The 17792-nt window shown below is 42.0% G+C and overlaps 1 protein-coding gene across 1 annotated transcript; it reads left to right on the forward strand.

Annotated features, from left to right (window-relative positions):
- Nucleotides 1-201: 201 nt before the first annotated feature.
- LOC110719969 (isoflavone 3'-hydroxylase-like) lies at nucleotides 202-2804 on the forward strand (the record flags this gene model as incomplete). The annotated part of the gene is made up of 2 exons (XM_021898971.1): nucleotides 202-1191; nucleotides 1919-2804. Coding segments are annotated over 2 exons (1608 nt in total), but the record flags the coding sequence as incomplete, so codon positions are not given.
- Nucleotides 2805-17792: the final 14988 nt, after the last annotated feature.

Raw genomic sequence — 17792 nt, forward strand, 5'->3', positions numbered from 1 at the left:
TTCAAATAATTTCGAAAGTGCCATTTGAGAACAGCCCCCCGGTTTCTCAATCACAAGTCTTCATGATTTGAGTCAAATTATCAACATTGTGGGTCACGATGGCCGGGTATGTAGAAAAGTCTTGGCTGACCACGACCAAGATAGCCAAATTGTACTAGGGCACCTTTATTGGCTTTATTATATATAATTTGATCTTCATCAAAACAGAGTATTATACAAACCATCAAATTATTTACCAAATTGAAACAACACATATCATTAGAAATAGATCAAAATATGCTATTTTACGCTGCTATATTCTTAGTCTCTTACATATTCACAAAAAAAATATTACACAAGTTTCAGAATCATCCACCCACACCCTTTCCAACCATACCAATCTTAGGTCATCTCTACCTCCTAAAGAACCCTGCCCAAATCCACCGGACCCTAGTTAAGGTCTCGGACCGCTACGGTCCGGTGGTCCAACTCTGGCTCGGGTTCCGCCGAGCTCTCCTAGTCTCGTCAGCATCAGCTGCCGAGGACTGTCTTCACCACAACGACATCATCTTTGCCAACCGTCCCCGTCTCATAGGTGCCAAGATCCTAGGGTATGACTACACCACCATTCTGTGGGCCCCATACGGTCCACTATGGCGTAACCACCGTAGGATCGCGGCCACTGAAATCTTATCCCCTCACCGGCTCCATTTGTTAGCTGATATACGAGCCGAGGAAGTACGATCACTCGCTAAACGCATTAATGATCATGCAGCCGAAGGCGGGGATCGTACAATAGAGATTAAGCCGGCACTCCTGGAGCTTACGAATAACATAATGATGAGGACGATTGCAGGGAAGAGGATATACGGTGAGGCGGTAGAGACCGAAGAAGGGAAGAGATTTAAGATGTTGTTGAAAGAGTTGTTGGCTATTGGTGGTGCTTTTAGTGCAGGAGATCTTTTCCCCTTTTTTAAGTATCTGGGGTTGAATAAGGCAGCTGAGAAAAGATGTAAGGCTGTATTTGTTAAATATGACAAGTATTTACAAGAATTGGTGGATGAACAACGAGGTAAAACAATGGAGGAAAATAATGATGGTGATGATAGTAAGTTGAACAACAAGAAAAAGAATTTGATTCAGGTTTTGCTTGGACTTCAGAGTACTGATCTTTCTTACTTTTCTGATGATATCATCAAAGGCCTTGTTCAGGTATGAGTCTACGACTACTTTTTACTTTCTCGTTTTTTTTTAGTTACTACATTATTTGAACTTTAACCCTATAGGCTTTAATCAATTTTTTTTTATTTATTTATAAGGATAAATATAGTCATGTGGGATTTAACTTGATTCGTCTCGATATTAACTTTTAAAAAATTCAATTACTATACTGAGTCAAATACTAGAGGTTTTATTTTTTTTTTATTTTTTTTTAATGTCTACTTTTGAAAATTCTCAACTGTGGGGTATCATTATTATAGAATTATATTTGGGCTTATTAAAATTTAGCTATTGGACTTATAGTAGAGGTCTTATTTAGGTAGGCCCATTCGTTCATTAATAAGGCAATGTTTATCAACAATATGAAATTGACGTGAAATTGATAAATTAGATGAAATTACAAGGTAATAGATCAAACATTTAATTACATCTAACAAGGCAATATGTAACTTTTTAACTAGATGATTATATTGGAAGCTTACTTGCTTAGTAGAATAAGAATTTTGATTTTTAAGTAGCAAAAATAATACAATTAACTTATTATTAAGTTAGATGAATTCGGAGTATAAAACTTTGAACATATTAAGTTGATGAATATGGAGTACAAAACTTTGAACATCTTATCTTGATTTACGAAGTAGTAGTCAGAATTATATCACACAACGCAATATGCAACTTTTTCCAACATTTTTAATATTAATTTTCTCAATTTTACCAGATATTATTGTTAACCGGGACAGAAACATCATCAAGCACAATTGAATGGGCAGTAGCATTGTTACTAAAACATCCTGAATGTTATAACAAAGCAAAGAAAGAAATTGACGAGCACGTTGGACGTGATCGCTTGATTGAGGAGCAAGACCTTCAACATCTTCCTTACCTTCATTGCATAATTAACGAGACTCTACGAATGTACCCTGTCGCTCCCATTCTACCACCACACGAGTCCTCGGAAGATTGTGTTGTTGGAGGGTATCACATTCCTAAAGGCACCATGCTAACTTTGAATTTATGGGCCATTCAAAATGACCCTAATGTTTGGGATGAACCAAGTAAATTTAAGCCTGAGAGATTTGAAAATGTCGAAGGTGATCGAGTTGGATATCAGTTCATGCCCTTTGGCTCAGGGCGGAGAGCTTGTCCTGGCGAGAACATGGCAACACGAGTCGTCGGATTTACAGTGGGGTCGTTAATACAGTGCTTTGAATGGGAGAGTGGTGAGGAAGAAGTAGACTTTGAAGAAAAGGTTGGAGTTAGTATGTGGAAAGCCAAGCCTTTGCAAGCCAAGTTTAAGCCTCACAAAGAAATGATCAAGTTACTTTCTCAAATTTAAATAATAATGTAGGTTGTGTTAAATAGAATTCTATCATAATTAAATAAAGATTAGCTTAAAAGTGTTATAAAATTACGTTTAGTAAAAAAAAATGTATATATTCAAACTTGAATACACTTCTCATGCTTGTTATGTTTACAAATAATTCATAAAAGAAACATATGTACTTTTGAAATATTTATAAATTAGACTTCATAAGCATAAGATAAGAAACATCCACACACCGATAACAGAATTTCAACAAGAATAATATTGACTGTATACTACCTCTGTTTCATATATATATAGATTTGGGTTCACGTGAGAAGCTCTCTTAAGATGAGAAGTGTGAGAAGTAATCTCCACCATTGAATTAAGATATGGACTGTAGAGATTAAGTGATTTATGAATGTACATTGAGAGGAAAAAAAACGCACTGCTTTTAATTCCAACTCTTTCTACATCATTTTCTCTCTCTACTTTTTTCTTTCTCTCTCCTGTTCGAACCTCCATCACTGTAATTTTACTTCAATTTTCTCTCAAATCTTCAATCGAATCACATTAGCTCAAGATTTTGAATGAAAATTCTGCATATTTTGTTGAATGTGAATTGCACAGGCTATATTTTGAAGTAAAAGTTCTTTAAAATCATAATTGGGTTAATTTTTTGAAAAAATTGCATTTTATAATCCCAATTTTCACCCATTTCATTTTATTAATCCCAAATTTGGATTATTATTCAATAATCCCAACTTTAGTATGAGCTTTCATTCTTCATACCCAACCGGTTTCTTAACCTACTGTTACCAGTTGCTGTCCTACGTGGAAATAGATGTTACCTTTTTTTTTGTTTTTATTTTTTGTCTAAAAAATAAAAAACTCCTTATTTATTCCCTCCACTCTCTCTTTCTCTGTTATTTTCCCGTTACTATTCCCTCATCCTCTCTCTGTTTTTTTTTCTTTTCTCAGTACTCTCTCTGTAATTTGTTTTCTCATACTTCTCCGTTATCAATGGCTGGAGGTCGAAGTTTACCACTTGGATCCGCTAGGTCTTCTTCAAGCTCGCGAGGAGGTTTGTACACAACGACCAAATGTAGTTGTGGTTTGGACGCCGTTGTGCGAATTGTGAAGAAGGGGCATAACATTGGATCCAGATTTTACGGATGCCCAAAATGGCTGGTAATGGTTTAAAAAAAGTTACTTTAGGACTAATTAGTCGTAATTAGTTGTAATTGTTTATTTTTGTTGGAATTTTAAATTGCAGTTGTAATTAGGGTTTTGATTAATTTGGGTATTTTTTGGTACATGATACCAATTGAAATTTTATGAAGTGGGTTGACTGTACTAATGGGGATGATCTGCGATTAGAGATATTTGAAAGGGACACTACAATTGCTGAATTGGAGATGCTAAACAAATTCCTTGAAGAGAAATTGAAGAAAATGCAAGGACAATGGGAAAATATGGAGGTGGTGCAGCAACTGAAAGAAGAACTATGTGACATGAGGACTGAGGTTATGAAATGTTCAAGGAATGAGACTAATTTGTTTATGGCCCTGTTATTTTCCTGGGTTTTTTTTTTTTGCAATAATGGTGTTGTACTTGAAGTAGGATTTATGGTGTGTACCTTTTGAAATGAAATAAAATGAAATGTATTATGGGGTTTTGTTGAACAACATGTTTGTATTTTCTGTTTGCGCATAATCAAATAATCATGCAAAGTCCTTACCAAAATAGGTACATTATGTACCAACCCAACATATAAGTTCATAAATCCAAAATAACAGGGCTACATCAATTAGTGTTATACACAAAAGGAAATTCTGCCCAAATTTTTAAGTGAAACAATATCCACTTGAACTTAAGTTAATAGTAACTAGTCTGGTACTGTTACACAAAAGGGTTAGTTTGCTAACTAAACTAACTTTGACAGCAAAATATTTTTACTTTGTTGACTGATGGAGGGTTGATTGCTGACTTGGGATTATGAAATTCACACTTTGGTCCTGGCTTGGCCTGGATGTCAGCCCCCCTCTCCTATTGGATTGGCCACGCACCTATCACATGTAAAAGAATGGAAAGTTAGAATAGCTGAAACAACAGAGATAACAAAACTAATTTGCAATTTTCAAACACATACATTAGGTTGTAGACTCCCATCTTCAGCAATGTACACACCCACTCCTCTTGGAATTCTCTATCTTCCCCTACCACCACTGTACCTACCACCCCTGACTTGGCCTCTTTCCCTACTTGCAGAGCTCATCTCAGCTTGTCCTCTCCTACCAGAAGAAGTTGCAGATGTAGCAGAACTCTGAGCACCACCTCTTCATCTTAACCCTTCTCTTATAACTCTTCCCCCTCTCCCAAGCTTTGCAGGCTGGGCAGTGAATGAATGGTGAGGAGCTGATGCAGATACTGTGAGCTGAGTTTGAGGGTTTTCAATCACATTGATATTGGGTGGATGGGAATCTTTTCTAGGCCTGCCCCTAGGCCTTTTTGTAGGAGGTTCAGTATAGGGTGGTAGTGTATCCTTGTTAGGACATCTTCTTTTGTTGTGTCCCTTGTGTTTGCACAAGGAACAGGTCATCTCTACACTAGACTTAGTCAAACAACCAAGTTTATTTGGGTTCTCAAAAGGGTCCCTAATTCTATTTTTCCTTGGCCTCCCTAGACCAATTTTAATTGGTGGTGGGTCCAAGGGGCATTGCACCTTTGGCCAAAACCTCTCACCTTCAAGGGGTGGATTGAACCTGTTCCATTCAATTTGTAGAAGCATCATCAGTAAAATAGTAGTGGTAATTGGTAAACTAGTCTTACAGAATAGAAGAGTTAGTGTATACCTGCATAAGCCTGTAGATATGCTTCTTTTGTGTATTACCTTTCCACATAGTCTTCTGCTTCTTTGTTCATGAAGAAGATGCAAGCAACTGCATGGCAGCAAGGAATGCCAACCATGTCCCACTTCCTACAGCTGCATGTTCTTTCTTGCAAATTAACAACAAGCTGGTCCAGGTCAGGGGTCACATTGAACAACTGGTCTGTGGAAGGCTGTACATCACAGTATGTAGCCTTGTGTTTCTCCTTGTCCAATTTTGCCTGAATTCTTGGGTACAAAACACCTGAGAATTTCTCCATAACTTGCCTTTTTTTTAGTAGTCTCTGCATCAAGCATGTTCTGATTTCTTCTAGCATGTAAAACAGATGCTTTGTTCTTGCTTCTATTATATAGCCATTGAAAGTTTCTGCAATATTGCTGGTTATTGCATCAGTCTTCATTGAAGTACCCAAGAAAGCTCTGCATAATAAGCTAGGATTATAGCGCTTAAATGCATCAGCTGCTTCAGGATTGATTACAGTGAGCTCATTCAATGCATCATCATAATCTGCTTTGTTGTAACACTTAGCAATCTTCCAGAATTGCAACTTAAGCTCATCTCCTCTATAGGTCTTGTGCCAGTTGGCAAATATATGCCTGACACAATGCCTGTGTTCAGCTTTGGGCAGAACAGAGGACACAGCATTAATAATAGCCTAACATTAAAGTAAGTACATAAAGTAGTAAGCTTCAAAAATGATATGAAAATAAATTTGTGCTAATAGTGCATAAATGTCAGACTGCTCATACCTGGTGCTCATCAAAAAAGACTGCAATACCTTCACCATCTCCCAACTCTAACACTTTCTGTAGATGCACAAAAAACCATTCCCAACTCAAATTATTCTCACCCTCAGCAACAGCCCATGCAACTGGGAACATCTGGTCATTAGCATCCCTTCCAACAGCACAAAGCAACTGACCACCTAGAAAGGTCTTCAGAAAGCTTGCATCAACAGCCAACACCTTCCTACAACCATCTTTCCATCCCTTGGACAATCCCTCAAAGCACATGAAAAATCTTTGAAACATAGGTGGACCCTTCTTCTGTTGTAAAGTCACTAGCTCAGTTGTACTGTCAGGGTTGGTTGTCTGCAATGATGCAAGATAAGATCCCACTTTTTGGTAGTGGTCATGCATTGAACCATGTAGGAGAGTGTGGGCAGCATATCACTCTATAAGCAAACAACCTGTTCACAATGACCTTGAAAGCTCTTTTAATGCAGTCCACTATTTCCTTTGCAGGCCAATGTGGTCTGCTTTTGAATACCTCAAGGAATTGCTTGGCAACCCAGCTAGCTTTCAACTGCCTGTTCTTCTTCATGTTCCTCTGGCAGGTATGCTCTCCAGTCACCCTCTTCACAATCAAAGCTGCCTTTCTTAAATGCCAAGATGCATAAACATAGAAAGGATACCCTTTAATGCATTTTACTCCTACCCTTTGGTGTCTCTTCTTGTTCCCAACAGCAAAAGTTAAGTTCTTACCCTGTAAAACAGCATATTTGGCAACTGCCTCCCTGAAATCTTCCCTTTTGGCAAATCTTAAACCCGCTTTCCACTGGAATTGACTGAAATCTGTATTTGGGCTTACAAGTAGTGCAGATTTTCTCTTCCTTAAACCATCACCTCCTTCATCTTCACTACCAGGAGGTATATCTATCTCCTCATCAAAGTCCTCATATTCACTCAAATTTTCACCTTCAATCACTGGATCTTGAACACCTAGTCTCCCCTAAACTACTTCATGTATAACTCTAGATGCAGCCTGAATTAACTGTGTACTACAAGCTTTAACCCTCTCTCTAGTTGTGTTGTACTCCTCATCACTCACATCAGAATCTGTCTGTATTGTCTCATTCAAAACTGCATCTTCATATTCTTTCTCAAGCTCTGGATCTAACTGCTCCAACCCTACATAAAATTCTCCTTCACTATCCTCATCATTATCCTTATCATTGTCCTCATCATTATCCTCATCACTATCCTCATCAGTGTACACATCACCATAAACACTCCTCTCAACAGCTACTGCAACCCCCTTCCCTTTGTCAATGTTAGGGTCATATTCGGGGTCTGAGTTCTCACTAACATCACTGTAACCTCCTACTAACTTATGTAAGGGAATTGGAGACTCAGGTCTGTCATCAAACCAATTGTAATCTTCATATACAGGAGGTTCTGTTTGGGATGAATGTTGTGAAAGAAGAGGGTTCCCTAAACCTAGATTTGGATTAGAAGTACTGGAAGGAGGGAGATTGGCTGAGTTAGAGACAAATTTAACTTTAGGTGAGCTGGAAACTGTTTTTTTCAGTGTGTGTTTACCTTTACCTATTAAATGTGAGGGGGTGGGAGCTTTTTCTGTTGGACTTAGAGTCAAACTACCTTTAGGTGGGCCCCTTATTTTTTTTATTTTTTTTGGGTTTTAGTTATGGGGGAATCACACTCATCAAATTCTTCTTCTTGGGGGGGTAATAGTTGAACAGGTGGGTCTATGGGGTCCTGCACTAGTGAATCACCACCATGGTGTACATACATCTCCATAACTCTGTATTTAACACCTAATTTTGCCACCTCTCTCACATCTTCATCACCATTAAGCCTCCTCAAACCATTACTCATACTTAGTCTAGGAATCAAATATAAGACAGCTTCAACATTTTTCCCACCACAACACTCAGTCCCCATTTGTATAATGTCCCACAAACATAACTCATCTGGATCAACCTGCTTTGTTTTACCCTTCACTCCCACATACCCTATTTCCCCATTAGACGTAATATTAAAAGCTCCAGAATGCCAAAACTTCAAGTTGATCTTGTCAAAAACTGTATTCATGTTCAACCTAGAATTTCACTATAAAAATTCAATTTCACAACAATGATACACTACAACTATAGACTACGCAACATAAATCAACCATTATACAAACACAGACACACAAACAACCGCAGAATTCACATCAAACAAACCCTAACTCCAAGTTTTGATTTTTATGCCATTTTCGGTTCATAAACAAGAATTCACACAACTATAAACCATTATAGTATGTCAAAATTGCTTTAAATTGATCAGTAAACTAAAAATATGACGAAGATGTTACAAATTTAGGGTTACCTCTTCTTCGTTCTTGCGTCCCGTACTTCGATTTCATCAAATGCGTTGCTTCTTCCCTCAAATGAAAACCGTAGAACACAATTCACCTTCCCGTTGCGATTTTTGGGATTTTCAGAGTAGTACAATGGGTTGAATTGGGGTGAAAGTTAAAGTTGTAGAGTATTAATGCCGGGATTTTAATTTTGCCTTGAAGGAGTAGTTGGAAGAAGATGTTGACTGGGCATCATTTTAGGAGGGATTTGGTGTTTTAAGTCAATATTGAGGTAGTTGACTCTAAATTCACTTCCGTAGCCGGTTCCTAGTTTTTTGGTATGAAGAATGAAAGCTCATACTAAAGTTGGGATTATTGAATAATAATCCAAAGTTGGAATTAATAAAATGAAATGGGTGAAAGTTGGGATTATAAAATGTAATTGTTTCGGTTAGGAAACAATGGACCTTCAGCAGGTCCTTCGGATAAGTGGAGATGAAGCCCAATTCGAGTGATGACCGAATTGAGGATTTCCTGCACAACTAAACACACGTAAATTGGCCTCGGGGGTTGTGCCGAGGAAGGCCCCTCCGATTCCGAAGTCAGTACGGATGTAGGATAATGAGAGAAAAGCAATGCAAGAGAGTTTGTCGCTTGAGGCATTTAATGTGAATGAATGTAAATGTACAAAAATGTGAGCTTTTATACCTTATTCCAATTAAATGGATTGAGCTTGAGGAGTCAAATAGGCTGCCATTTGACTAGGCCTTGCTTTACCTGACTTGGCTTAGTGGATTGAGGGTTGAACCTTGCCATTTGGGCTTTAATTATTTTTATTGTGGACTGGGCCCAAATACGAGTTATTTGGACCCCAAACAACTTGCCCCCCAGACCCGATTCGTGAGGATAAAGGGTCGGGTTTTAGCTGCTGAGGGATTTGGAGGGAAATAAATGAAAATAATTTAAATGTTTTTTGAGAATTTGTACGGTTTTAATAACCGTTAATGATGATTAATTAACCTTAATGACGGCTAACTAATGGTAGGGGGGAAGTGGAGTTAACTTAGTGGATAATTAATTTTGGCGGTTTGTAATTGGTTTGGGGAAGAATTTGAAGAGTTCGTAAATTAAAATCAAGTGAGTGGGATTTTTTCCAGGTATTTAACTTACATTTGCATCATTATTTCCGACATTCTCAAATCAAACACACTTTGCACTTTGCTTTCACTTCCCAGCGAATTCGCGCAAATTCCCTTTTCTCTTTTCACCAATTTCCGCACTTTCCGAAGCTTTTCAGCGAAATTCGTTGCTCCGAACTACTAAATCGGCGAATTCCGAATCTTATAGAGGTAATTTTCTCCGAATTCCGTTCGGATTTCCCTTTTCTTTAAGCTTTTCCCCTTTTTCTTGTCTTTTTCGCGTCGCCGCCGATTTTAAAATGGCCGGCAATCCTGGAAAGAGACCAATGGAGTCTGAGGACGAGGCTTCAAAGGAAGAGGTGCCGCAATTAATTCTGAAGCACAATCGTCCTCTGCCAATGATGTCGTTTCTGAGCGGCCGTAACCCTAATGCCCGAATCGAGGTCGGTTCATCCTCGAGTGGTGAGGGATTGAGGGCCATCCCTCTGAATAGTGCCCCTCCTAATCAACCAGCTGAAGCTAGTACTTCTGGCCGAAGGGCTTTCTCAAGGCATCGACCTTTGACTCCTGAAGAACGGGAGTGGACCGATGAGTATGAGAACTCAGGTCTGTTGATGACCGAGCCATCCTCATGGTGGCTGGAAAATAATGCTCGGTACCGCTTCGCCGAGCAACTAGCAGTATATTACGGCATAATGGAAGCCGATGGGTATTGGTGTCGAATGCCCACGGCGCTGGAGAGAATTTATGGGGCCCCTCCTAGCTATATCGGGGTTTACGTTCGGCAGCTGCAGAATGGGCTACGGTTTCCTGTTCACCCGTTCGTCATCAAAGTTCTGAACGGGTACAACATTTCTTTGGCCCAGCTGACCCTAGTTAGCGTCAAAAGGATCATGACGTATTTATGGGTGTGCCTTTTCTATGGGCTGGAGTCGAGCGTCCATTGCTTTCGGTGCACGCATAAGCTGTCGCCGAACACCCAATCCAGCAAATGGCATGTCCGAGGCTGGTGGCACATAGAGGACGAGAAGGGCTATTTGACCTCCTATCCGAATGATACTTCGGACAAGTTCTGGAGAGGTCAATGGATCTGGGTGCGAGCCCCTTCGGACGAGAGCCACCCTAATTATTTCGGGGGACCTCGTTATACTAGGAAGCCCGATCCATCAATGTCGAGTATCGGCCTTGACGATTTCACATAAGCGGATCGTCAGCAGATAGAGTTCTTTGGCAGATCCTCAAATCCTGGTGCAACTGGCCGAATGACAGTTGTGCCAACTGTCTGGCTACCATGCTGCCATTACATCTTCCAAGAGAAGATGCAAGCAGTTGTCGGCCTCAGTCGAAGATACCAAGGTGGTAAGTGATTCGGCTGGGGCCGAAGCTTTTATTTTCTGTTTTTTCAGTTTCTGCAATCTGAAGCTTTTTTATCTAAACTAATGTTTTGTTCTGACAATTTTTCAGCGATCTGCGAAGAGAATTCTGGTATCAACTACGAAGTGTTGGGGATCAGCCAGAATAGGGAGCCGATCACCAAACTTGAAGTGGTCAGCGCTTTTGAGTACTTGGCGCAGAAGCCTTGGTACAAGAAGCTTGACCCTTTTTTCCTGCACTCAGCCAAAGAGGAGGCTGCTGCTGCTGCAGCTGCCGTTGCTGCAGGAGGTGACGTTGCCTATCAACCACCCCCTCCATCCGAGCCACAGAGAGAGGAGGATTCAGAAGAAGAAGAAAACATCGAAGAGTTATTCGGCCCTTCATTAAGTTTTCTATCCTTCTGCAGTCTTTTTTCATGCTTGAATTTTCGTGAAATTTTTCTAAGTATAGATCTTCAGCACTTTGATTTTTTTTTTTTTTTGAGTATGTTGCCATGTAGTTTCAGCTCTTAAGTATGCATGTTACACGTAGATTTTCTTTAATTTTTAAGAGTATTTTGCTAAGTGTAGATCTTCGGATGCATGTCCCTCTGATGTGGTTCATATGACTTGTCAAAACTGTTAAGTATGTGGCTTCGGCTGAGAGATATGCGTGCTTCTACCTTGAGTTTACTTGTTGTTGTTTTGTTGTCTCGTTTTTTTTTTTTTTGTTCTTACACGTCTTCCTGCCCCCTCTTTCTTTTCTTTGGCAGTCCGAAGGGGAAGAAGTTGAGCAAGAAGAAGTTGTCCCCTCTCCTGAAACCGTTTCCAAAGACATGGCTGGCGGGAGAAGAAGACCTCTAGTTCGCCGTGGTCAATTTAAGGCACCAGAGCTCCCTGCAAAAAGGCCTCGGTTGGAAGAGGTCCATGAAGAGGCAGCTGAAGTTACTTCCCCTTCTCAGGAAGTTTTTATTGAAGTGGTCGAGCTGCAGGCTGACCCTTCACCTCCCCGACACGTACCTGAGCCATTTTCCGAGGAGGTTCGGCATGAGGTGGATATGTTGGGTATCCAAACTGAGGATCATGGCCTTGATGAGAAGGAAAACGAGCCTTAGTTGGCCGAAACTGATGTGCTCACGCACAAGGATGTCCCCTCTAGTTCAGCTGCGAACTCGTTCAAGACTTTCCAGTCAGCTGAAATGGGGTTCAGCTCAGTGCCTTTGGTTCTCGTCCCTGCTCATGCACGAGCAATTTTTGAAGATAGGTGCGACTCCGCCCTCTCCTTCTTCGGCAACTTGGGCAACATTTCAGTTGTTGAAAGGGCAAAGGCGTGGATGCAGGGCGCCGCTGCTGGAGCCGCTTAGTCTTTGGAGAGCGTGTCGAACCCTCTTCTAGAGAACCAAAGGGTTCTGATGCAGGTAACCTTCCTACACTTACTTCTTCTTCTCTTTTTCTCTTTTCTTTTTTTTTTGAAGAATTCCTTTAAGTGTTGGACTTCGGCTAACTACTAAGCCGCGATTCCAGGCTGTGCACAACCATTTCCTCACTATGAAAATGTTTGAAGAGCTTCAAAGTCAGGCAGCTAAAGTTGAAGAGGCTAAAGCTATGGCTCGGTTGGCTGAGCTGAAGCAAGCCAAGGCTGAAGACAATGCTTCGGCTACCAGGCTGGAAATGTAGCGAATGGATGAGAACTTCCGCACCTTCTGCCGCGGCTTGGAGCAAACTGTCTTCCCATGGATCGAGGAGGGTCAGTCTCTCATGAAAAAGTTTGGAGCCAATACCCTTGCCGAGTTCCAGTCTCGGTTTGAGACTAAAATGAAAGAAGAAGCTGATGCTCGGCGGCTCCTTGCCTCTACCCATGAGAAACAGCTGGCCCAAGCTCGGGAAGAAGCTGAGAAGAAGCAGAATGACTTGCCTGCTGCCAACCAAAAGCAGAAGGATGATCTGGTAGCTCAGAGCACCGAGCTAGAGACTCAGAAGACTGAGCTGCGGAACACCCAGGAGCTGCTCAAAACCCGAGTTTACACATAAGCTGAATATGCTGAAGGGTTTGAGAATGGCTGGAAGACAGCTCGGTGCTTAGCTCTACATGCTGCCCCTGATCTTAACTGGGACCAGGTTGAGGCTTGGTCGATGGATCCTGACAATCCTCGAATGAACGAGGCTAGTCAGGCTGAGATAGACTTCCTGGTTCGACAAGCCGAAGCCGAAGCCAAAGAAGCTGAGGAAGCTGCTAAGGAAGCTGAAGCTGCTGGTCCTGCCTCTTCTTCAGCTGTGGTTGGTCCATCTGGAGTTCCAGAGAATGCTGAAGCATAGGAACTCGGGCAGTCGTCTTCTGAATCTTGCGGATCAACATGCGCTTAACTTGTAAACGCCGCATCAGCTTTTGCCTGTTCTCTTTTGTTTCAGCCTACCTATGTACAAACTTATAATTTGTTTTTGTGTACTTTCGACAGCTGTGTTTTCCGCTATGTGGGCGGCTGCCGACTTTGAATTTTCTGTTTAAACATTCTGAACTTGGTATCTGTAGTTCTTTACTCAACACTTGTAATTTTTAACTTTTCTGAGTAGATGAAGTAGAATTTCAGTTGTTTCCTCTTACTTCACCTGTTTTTATAGCTTTTAACTTAATTGCTTTTTCTTGAATTTCTTCGAAATTTAGCTAAGTACAGAGCTTCGGCCTGAAACTCTTTAGTTGATAATTCCCTTTATCTCTTTATGCCTTTCCCCTTTCACTTGGCTTTCTTACAAAAAAATTTCCAAGTACTAAGCACTTCGACTTGGAGCTCGGTATGCGAGTACCTTCTGCCCCCCCCCAGGACTTTGAAGATGATGTCTTTAGAGTTCTGAGTGCTATTTCCCTTGACTTTTCGGGTGTAGCTGAAGGTTTGTTACAGTTCACACATTTATGTTTATTCCTTATATTTTTCCTGGTTTTAATTCATCCGAGGGAACGACTATCTTGGACACAATGACAGGGCAGCAATCATCTGAAGTACAAGGCATCATTGTGCAATACTTCAGAGGTGCAATCGCCACCCAGAATTGATTCGCCGAAGCACAGGGCATCACTATGCAATGCTTCGGATGTTTCATCAATTCCTATTTTCGGCTATGTCTTAGATAAGCTATTACCTCTTCGCCGAGAGTAACAAATCTGTCCAAGGTACAGTGCATCACTATGCAATACCCCGAGGTTCTATTTGTTACCCCCATATCGGCAGGTTCCTCGGCTTGCCGAAGTACAGTGCATCATAATGCAATACTTCGGACAGCACCGGGTGTAAACTTTGAATTTTTTCAAAAAATGGCAAAGACAGAAATGTTAAAAGCAAAGTATTAAAATTATGAATAACTGTGGCTCAAAGGCCTTTCATTGATCTGAAGAAGATGTACTTACACAGATTTTTCTCCCGTGTTGGGGGTTTTACACATGAAATTTCCTAAGTACATCTGCGTTCCAGTGGTTTTTCAATTCAGTTCCATCTAGCTGCCAAAGCCGATAAATTCCTGGTTGGAGCTCATCATATATTTCATAAGGCCCTTCCCAATTAGCTGAGAGATTTCCATGGATGCGGCTTTTCTGAACAGCGGCAGCATTTCGAAGAACGAGGTCCCCAACCTTGAGGAGTCTTGACTGGACTCTTTGGTTGTAGAACTTGCTGATTCTCTGTTTGTATGCTGCCATTCTATCCCTTGCCGAATCTCGGATCTCGTCTAAGAAATCGAGGGACTCTTTCATGAGATGCTCGTTTCCTTCGGCTGAGAACTGATTGACTCTAAGGCTTTCTGAGCCAATTTCCACTGGCAAAACGGCTTCGGATCCATACACCAATTCAAAAGGTGAATGCCTCGTAGCCTCTTTTTCAGTTGTCCGAAGTGACCATAGAGTTCCGGGAAGTTCCTCTATCCACTTGGACTTTTGTTCTTCAACTCTCTTTTTGAGAGCATTGAGTATCTGTTTATTTGCAGCTTCGGACTGGCCATTACTTTGAGGATGGCAGACTGCCGAATATGCCATTTTTATGCCGAATTGATCTGTGTACCGCCTCAACAGCAGATTGTCAAATTGTCTTCCATGATCGAAGACAAACACTTTCGGAATGCCGAAGCGCGTGATGATATTCTGCCAAATAAATTTTCTAACAGTTTGCTCAGTTATGTTTGAAGCTGCTTCGGCTTCTATCCATTTGCTGAAGTAGTTGATTCCGACTATCAACCATTTTTTCTGATAGGGGGCCTCAGGAAACAGTCCTAGAGTATCCAACCCCCATTGAGATTCAGGATCGGCTGAAGGTCCCACGAAGGCTGATGGATAACCGGTGCGAATTTTTTTGCATTTTTCACACTTCCGCACCAAGTCCTTGGCATCTTGGATCATGGTTGGCCAATAATATCCTGCCCATAATGCTTTATGGGCTAGGGTCCTTCCCCCTATGTGGTTTCCACAGATGCCGAAATGGATCTCCCGAAGGATATAATCCGCATCTGTTGGACCCACATATTTCAGCAATGGGGCTGAGAAGGATTTTTTCAGCAGCTCTCCACTGTAGATAATGAACCTTGAGCCAACCCTTTTCATTTTTGCGGCTAGGTTCCTATCCTCAGGAAGCGTTCCTTGAAGCTTATAAGCCAAGATGGGGTCCATCCAGCTGGGTTCAGCTTCGGCGCATTGGACCTCAATTTCTTGGTCAATGCTTCTGTTTCGGTGCACCTCCACATATACGAATTCGATTCAGCTCGGTAAGAGTTGAACTTGCAAGTTTGGATAGTGCATCGGCTTGAGCATTTTGACCCCTTGGGATCAGCTCAATTTCAAAAGTTCTCAACTTTGCTATGATTGATTTGATCTTGGCAAGATAAGAGATCATGGAGGGCTCCTTGGCCTCATACTCGCCCCGAATCCGATTAGCGACCAGCTGAGAGTCTGTTTTCGAACAGACATGCTCAGCTTCGAGAGCTATGCACAGTTCTAAGCCAGCAACTGTTGCTTCGTATTCTGCTTCATTGTTAGAAGCTTTGAATGAAAATTTGAGTGCATACTCGAAGTTTCTGCCTTCGGGAGAGGTGATTACCACCCCAGCTCCCGAACCATTTACGGTGGCTGAGCCAACCGTAAACACAGTCCAAGTCCCCTTCCCTTCGTCGAGGGTTTCCTGGTAGGAACATTCAGCCAGGAAGTCTGCTAGGGCTTGGGCCTTGATTGCTGCCCTCGGCTGGTAGTTTATGCTGAACTCAGTGAGCTCGAAAGCCTACTTTGTTAGTCTTCCTGATTTCTCAACCTTGCCGAGGACTTTTTCCAGCAGTTGATCTGTTAAGACCACTATTTGATGTGAGTCAAAATAAGGCCTTAACTTCCGAGCTGCCACTACCACTGTATATGCAACTTTTTCGAGCAGGGGGTAGCGTGTTTCGGCATCAGTCAAAGTACGACTGACGAAATAGATCGGTTGCTGAACCCTTTCTTCTTCCCTCAGCAGCACCGCAGTCACTGTAGCAGGGCTAACTGCCATATACAATTACAGGACTTCTCCTTCGGCTGATCTTGCCAGTGTCGGGAGGTTAGCCAAGTGCTCTCGGAGCTGCTGGAAAGCTACTTTTTGCTCATCTTCCCACATGAGCTCCTTAGACTTCGGAAACTTCAGCGCTTTGAAGAAAGGCAGCCCTTTGTCCAAGGCTTTTGAGATGAACCTGGATAAGGCAGCCATCCTCCCAGTAAGACGCTGAATGTCCCTTTTTGTCTTCGGCTCGGGAAGATCAAGTGCTGCTTGAACTTTGGCGGGATTGGCATCAATCCCCCTCTTGCTGACCATGAAGCCTAGGAATTTCCCAGACCTCACGCCGAAGACACATTTCTTTGGATTCAGCTTCATTTGGTGTTTTCTCAGAGTGGAGAACGTTTCGGCTAGGTCTGCAATATGGTCTTTCGCCTCTTTGCTTTTGACCATGGAATCGTCAACATAGACTTCCATGTTGCGGCCTTTTTGCTCAGCAAACACTTGGTCCACCAGCCTCTGATATGTAGCCCCGGCATTCTTGAGGCCGAAGGGCATCATTTTATAGTTGTACACCTCGGCGCTTGTAACAAATGCCGTTTTTGCTCTGTCATCGGGGTGCATGAAAATATGATGGTACCTAGAAAATGCGTCCATGAAACTGAGCAGAGCATGGTCGCTTGTCGAGTCGACCAGCTGATCGATTCTTGGCAAGGGGTGAAAGTCCTTCGGACAGGCCCTATTCAGGTCCGTGAAGTCAACGCACATTCTCCAGGTGCCATTAGCTTTCTGAACCATTACTACATTCGCCAGCCATTCAGGGTATTGACAAGGTTCAATGAACCCTGCGTCCAGAAGTTTCTTGACTTCGGCTGCGATGTCCTGGTTCTTCTGAGCGGAGTAATTCCGCTTCTTTTGCTTAACTGGTCGACACGTGAGGTCGACATTAAGCTTGTGCGAGATGAGGTTCGGATCAATTCCCGGCATGTCAGCTGCTGAGAATGCGAACACATCCCTGTTGTCCCGAAGGAGTTGGATTAATTCAACGCGGAGGTTCGGATCGAGCCCTTGTCCGATGCTGACACATTTTCAGTATCTCCCTCGGTCAACTGTATTGATTCAGTTTGCTCATCTGACTCCATTGCTTTGAAGCCGGTCTCTTCTGGTTCAGGTCTACTGTCAATATCAGCAGACTTTCCTTTCTTCGGCTGGTCTTCGTCCGAATCTTTCGGTCCAGCCGAAGAGCTTGCCTTTCCAGTCCCCAAAGATGCTTTCTTTTTCGGGGACCCTTGAGCCGAAGCACTTAGGCCCTTCGACCTTTTAGTACC

The sequence above is a fragment of the Chenopodium quinoa genome, unplaced genomic scaffold, assembly GCF_001683475.1.
Source record: "Chenopodium quinoa cultivar QQ74 unplaced genomic scaffold, ASM168347v1, whole genome shotgun sequence".
Classification (NCBI taxonomy): domain Eukaryota; kingdom Viridiplantae; phylum Streptophyta; class Magnoliopsida; order Caryophyllales; family Amaranthaceae; genus Chenopodium; species Chenopodium quinoa.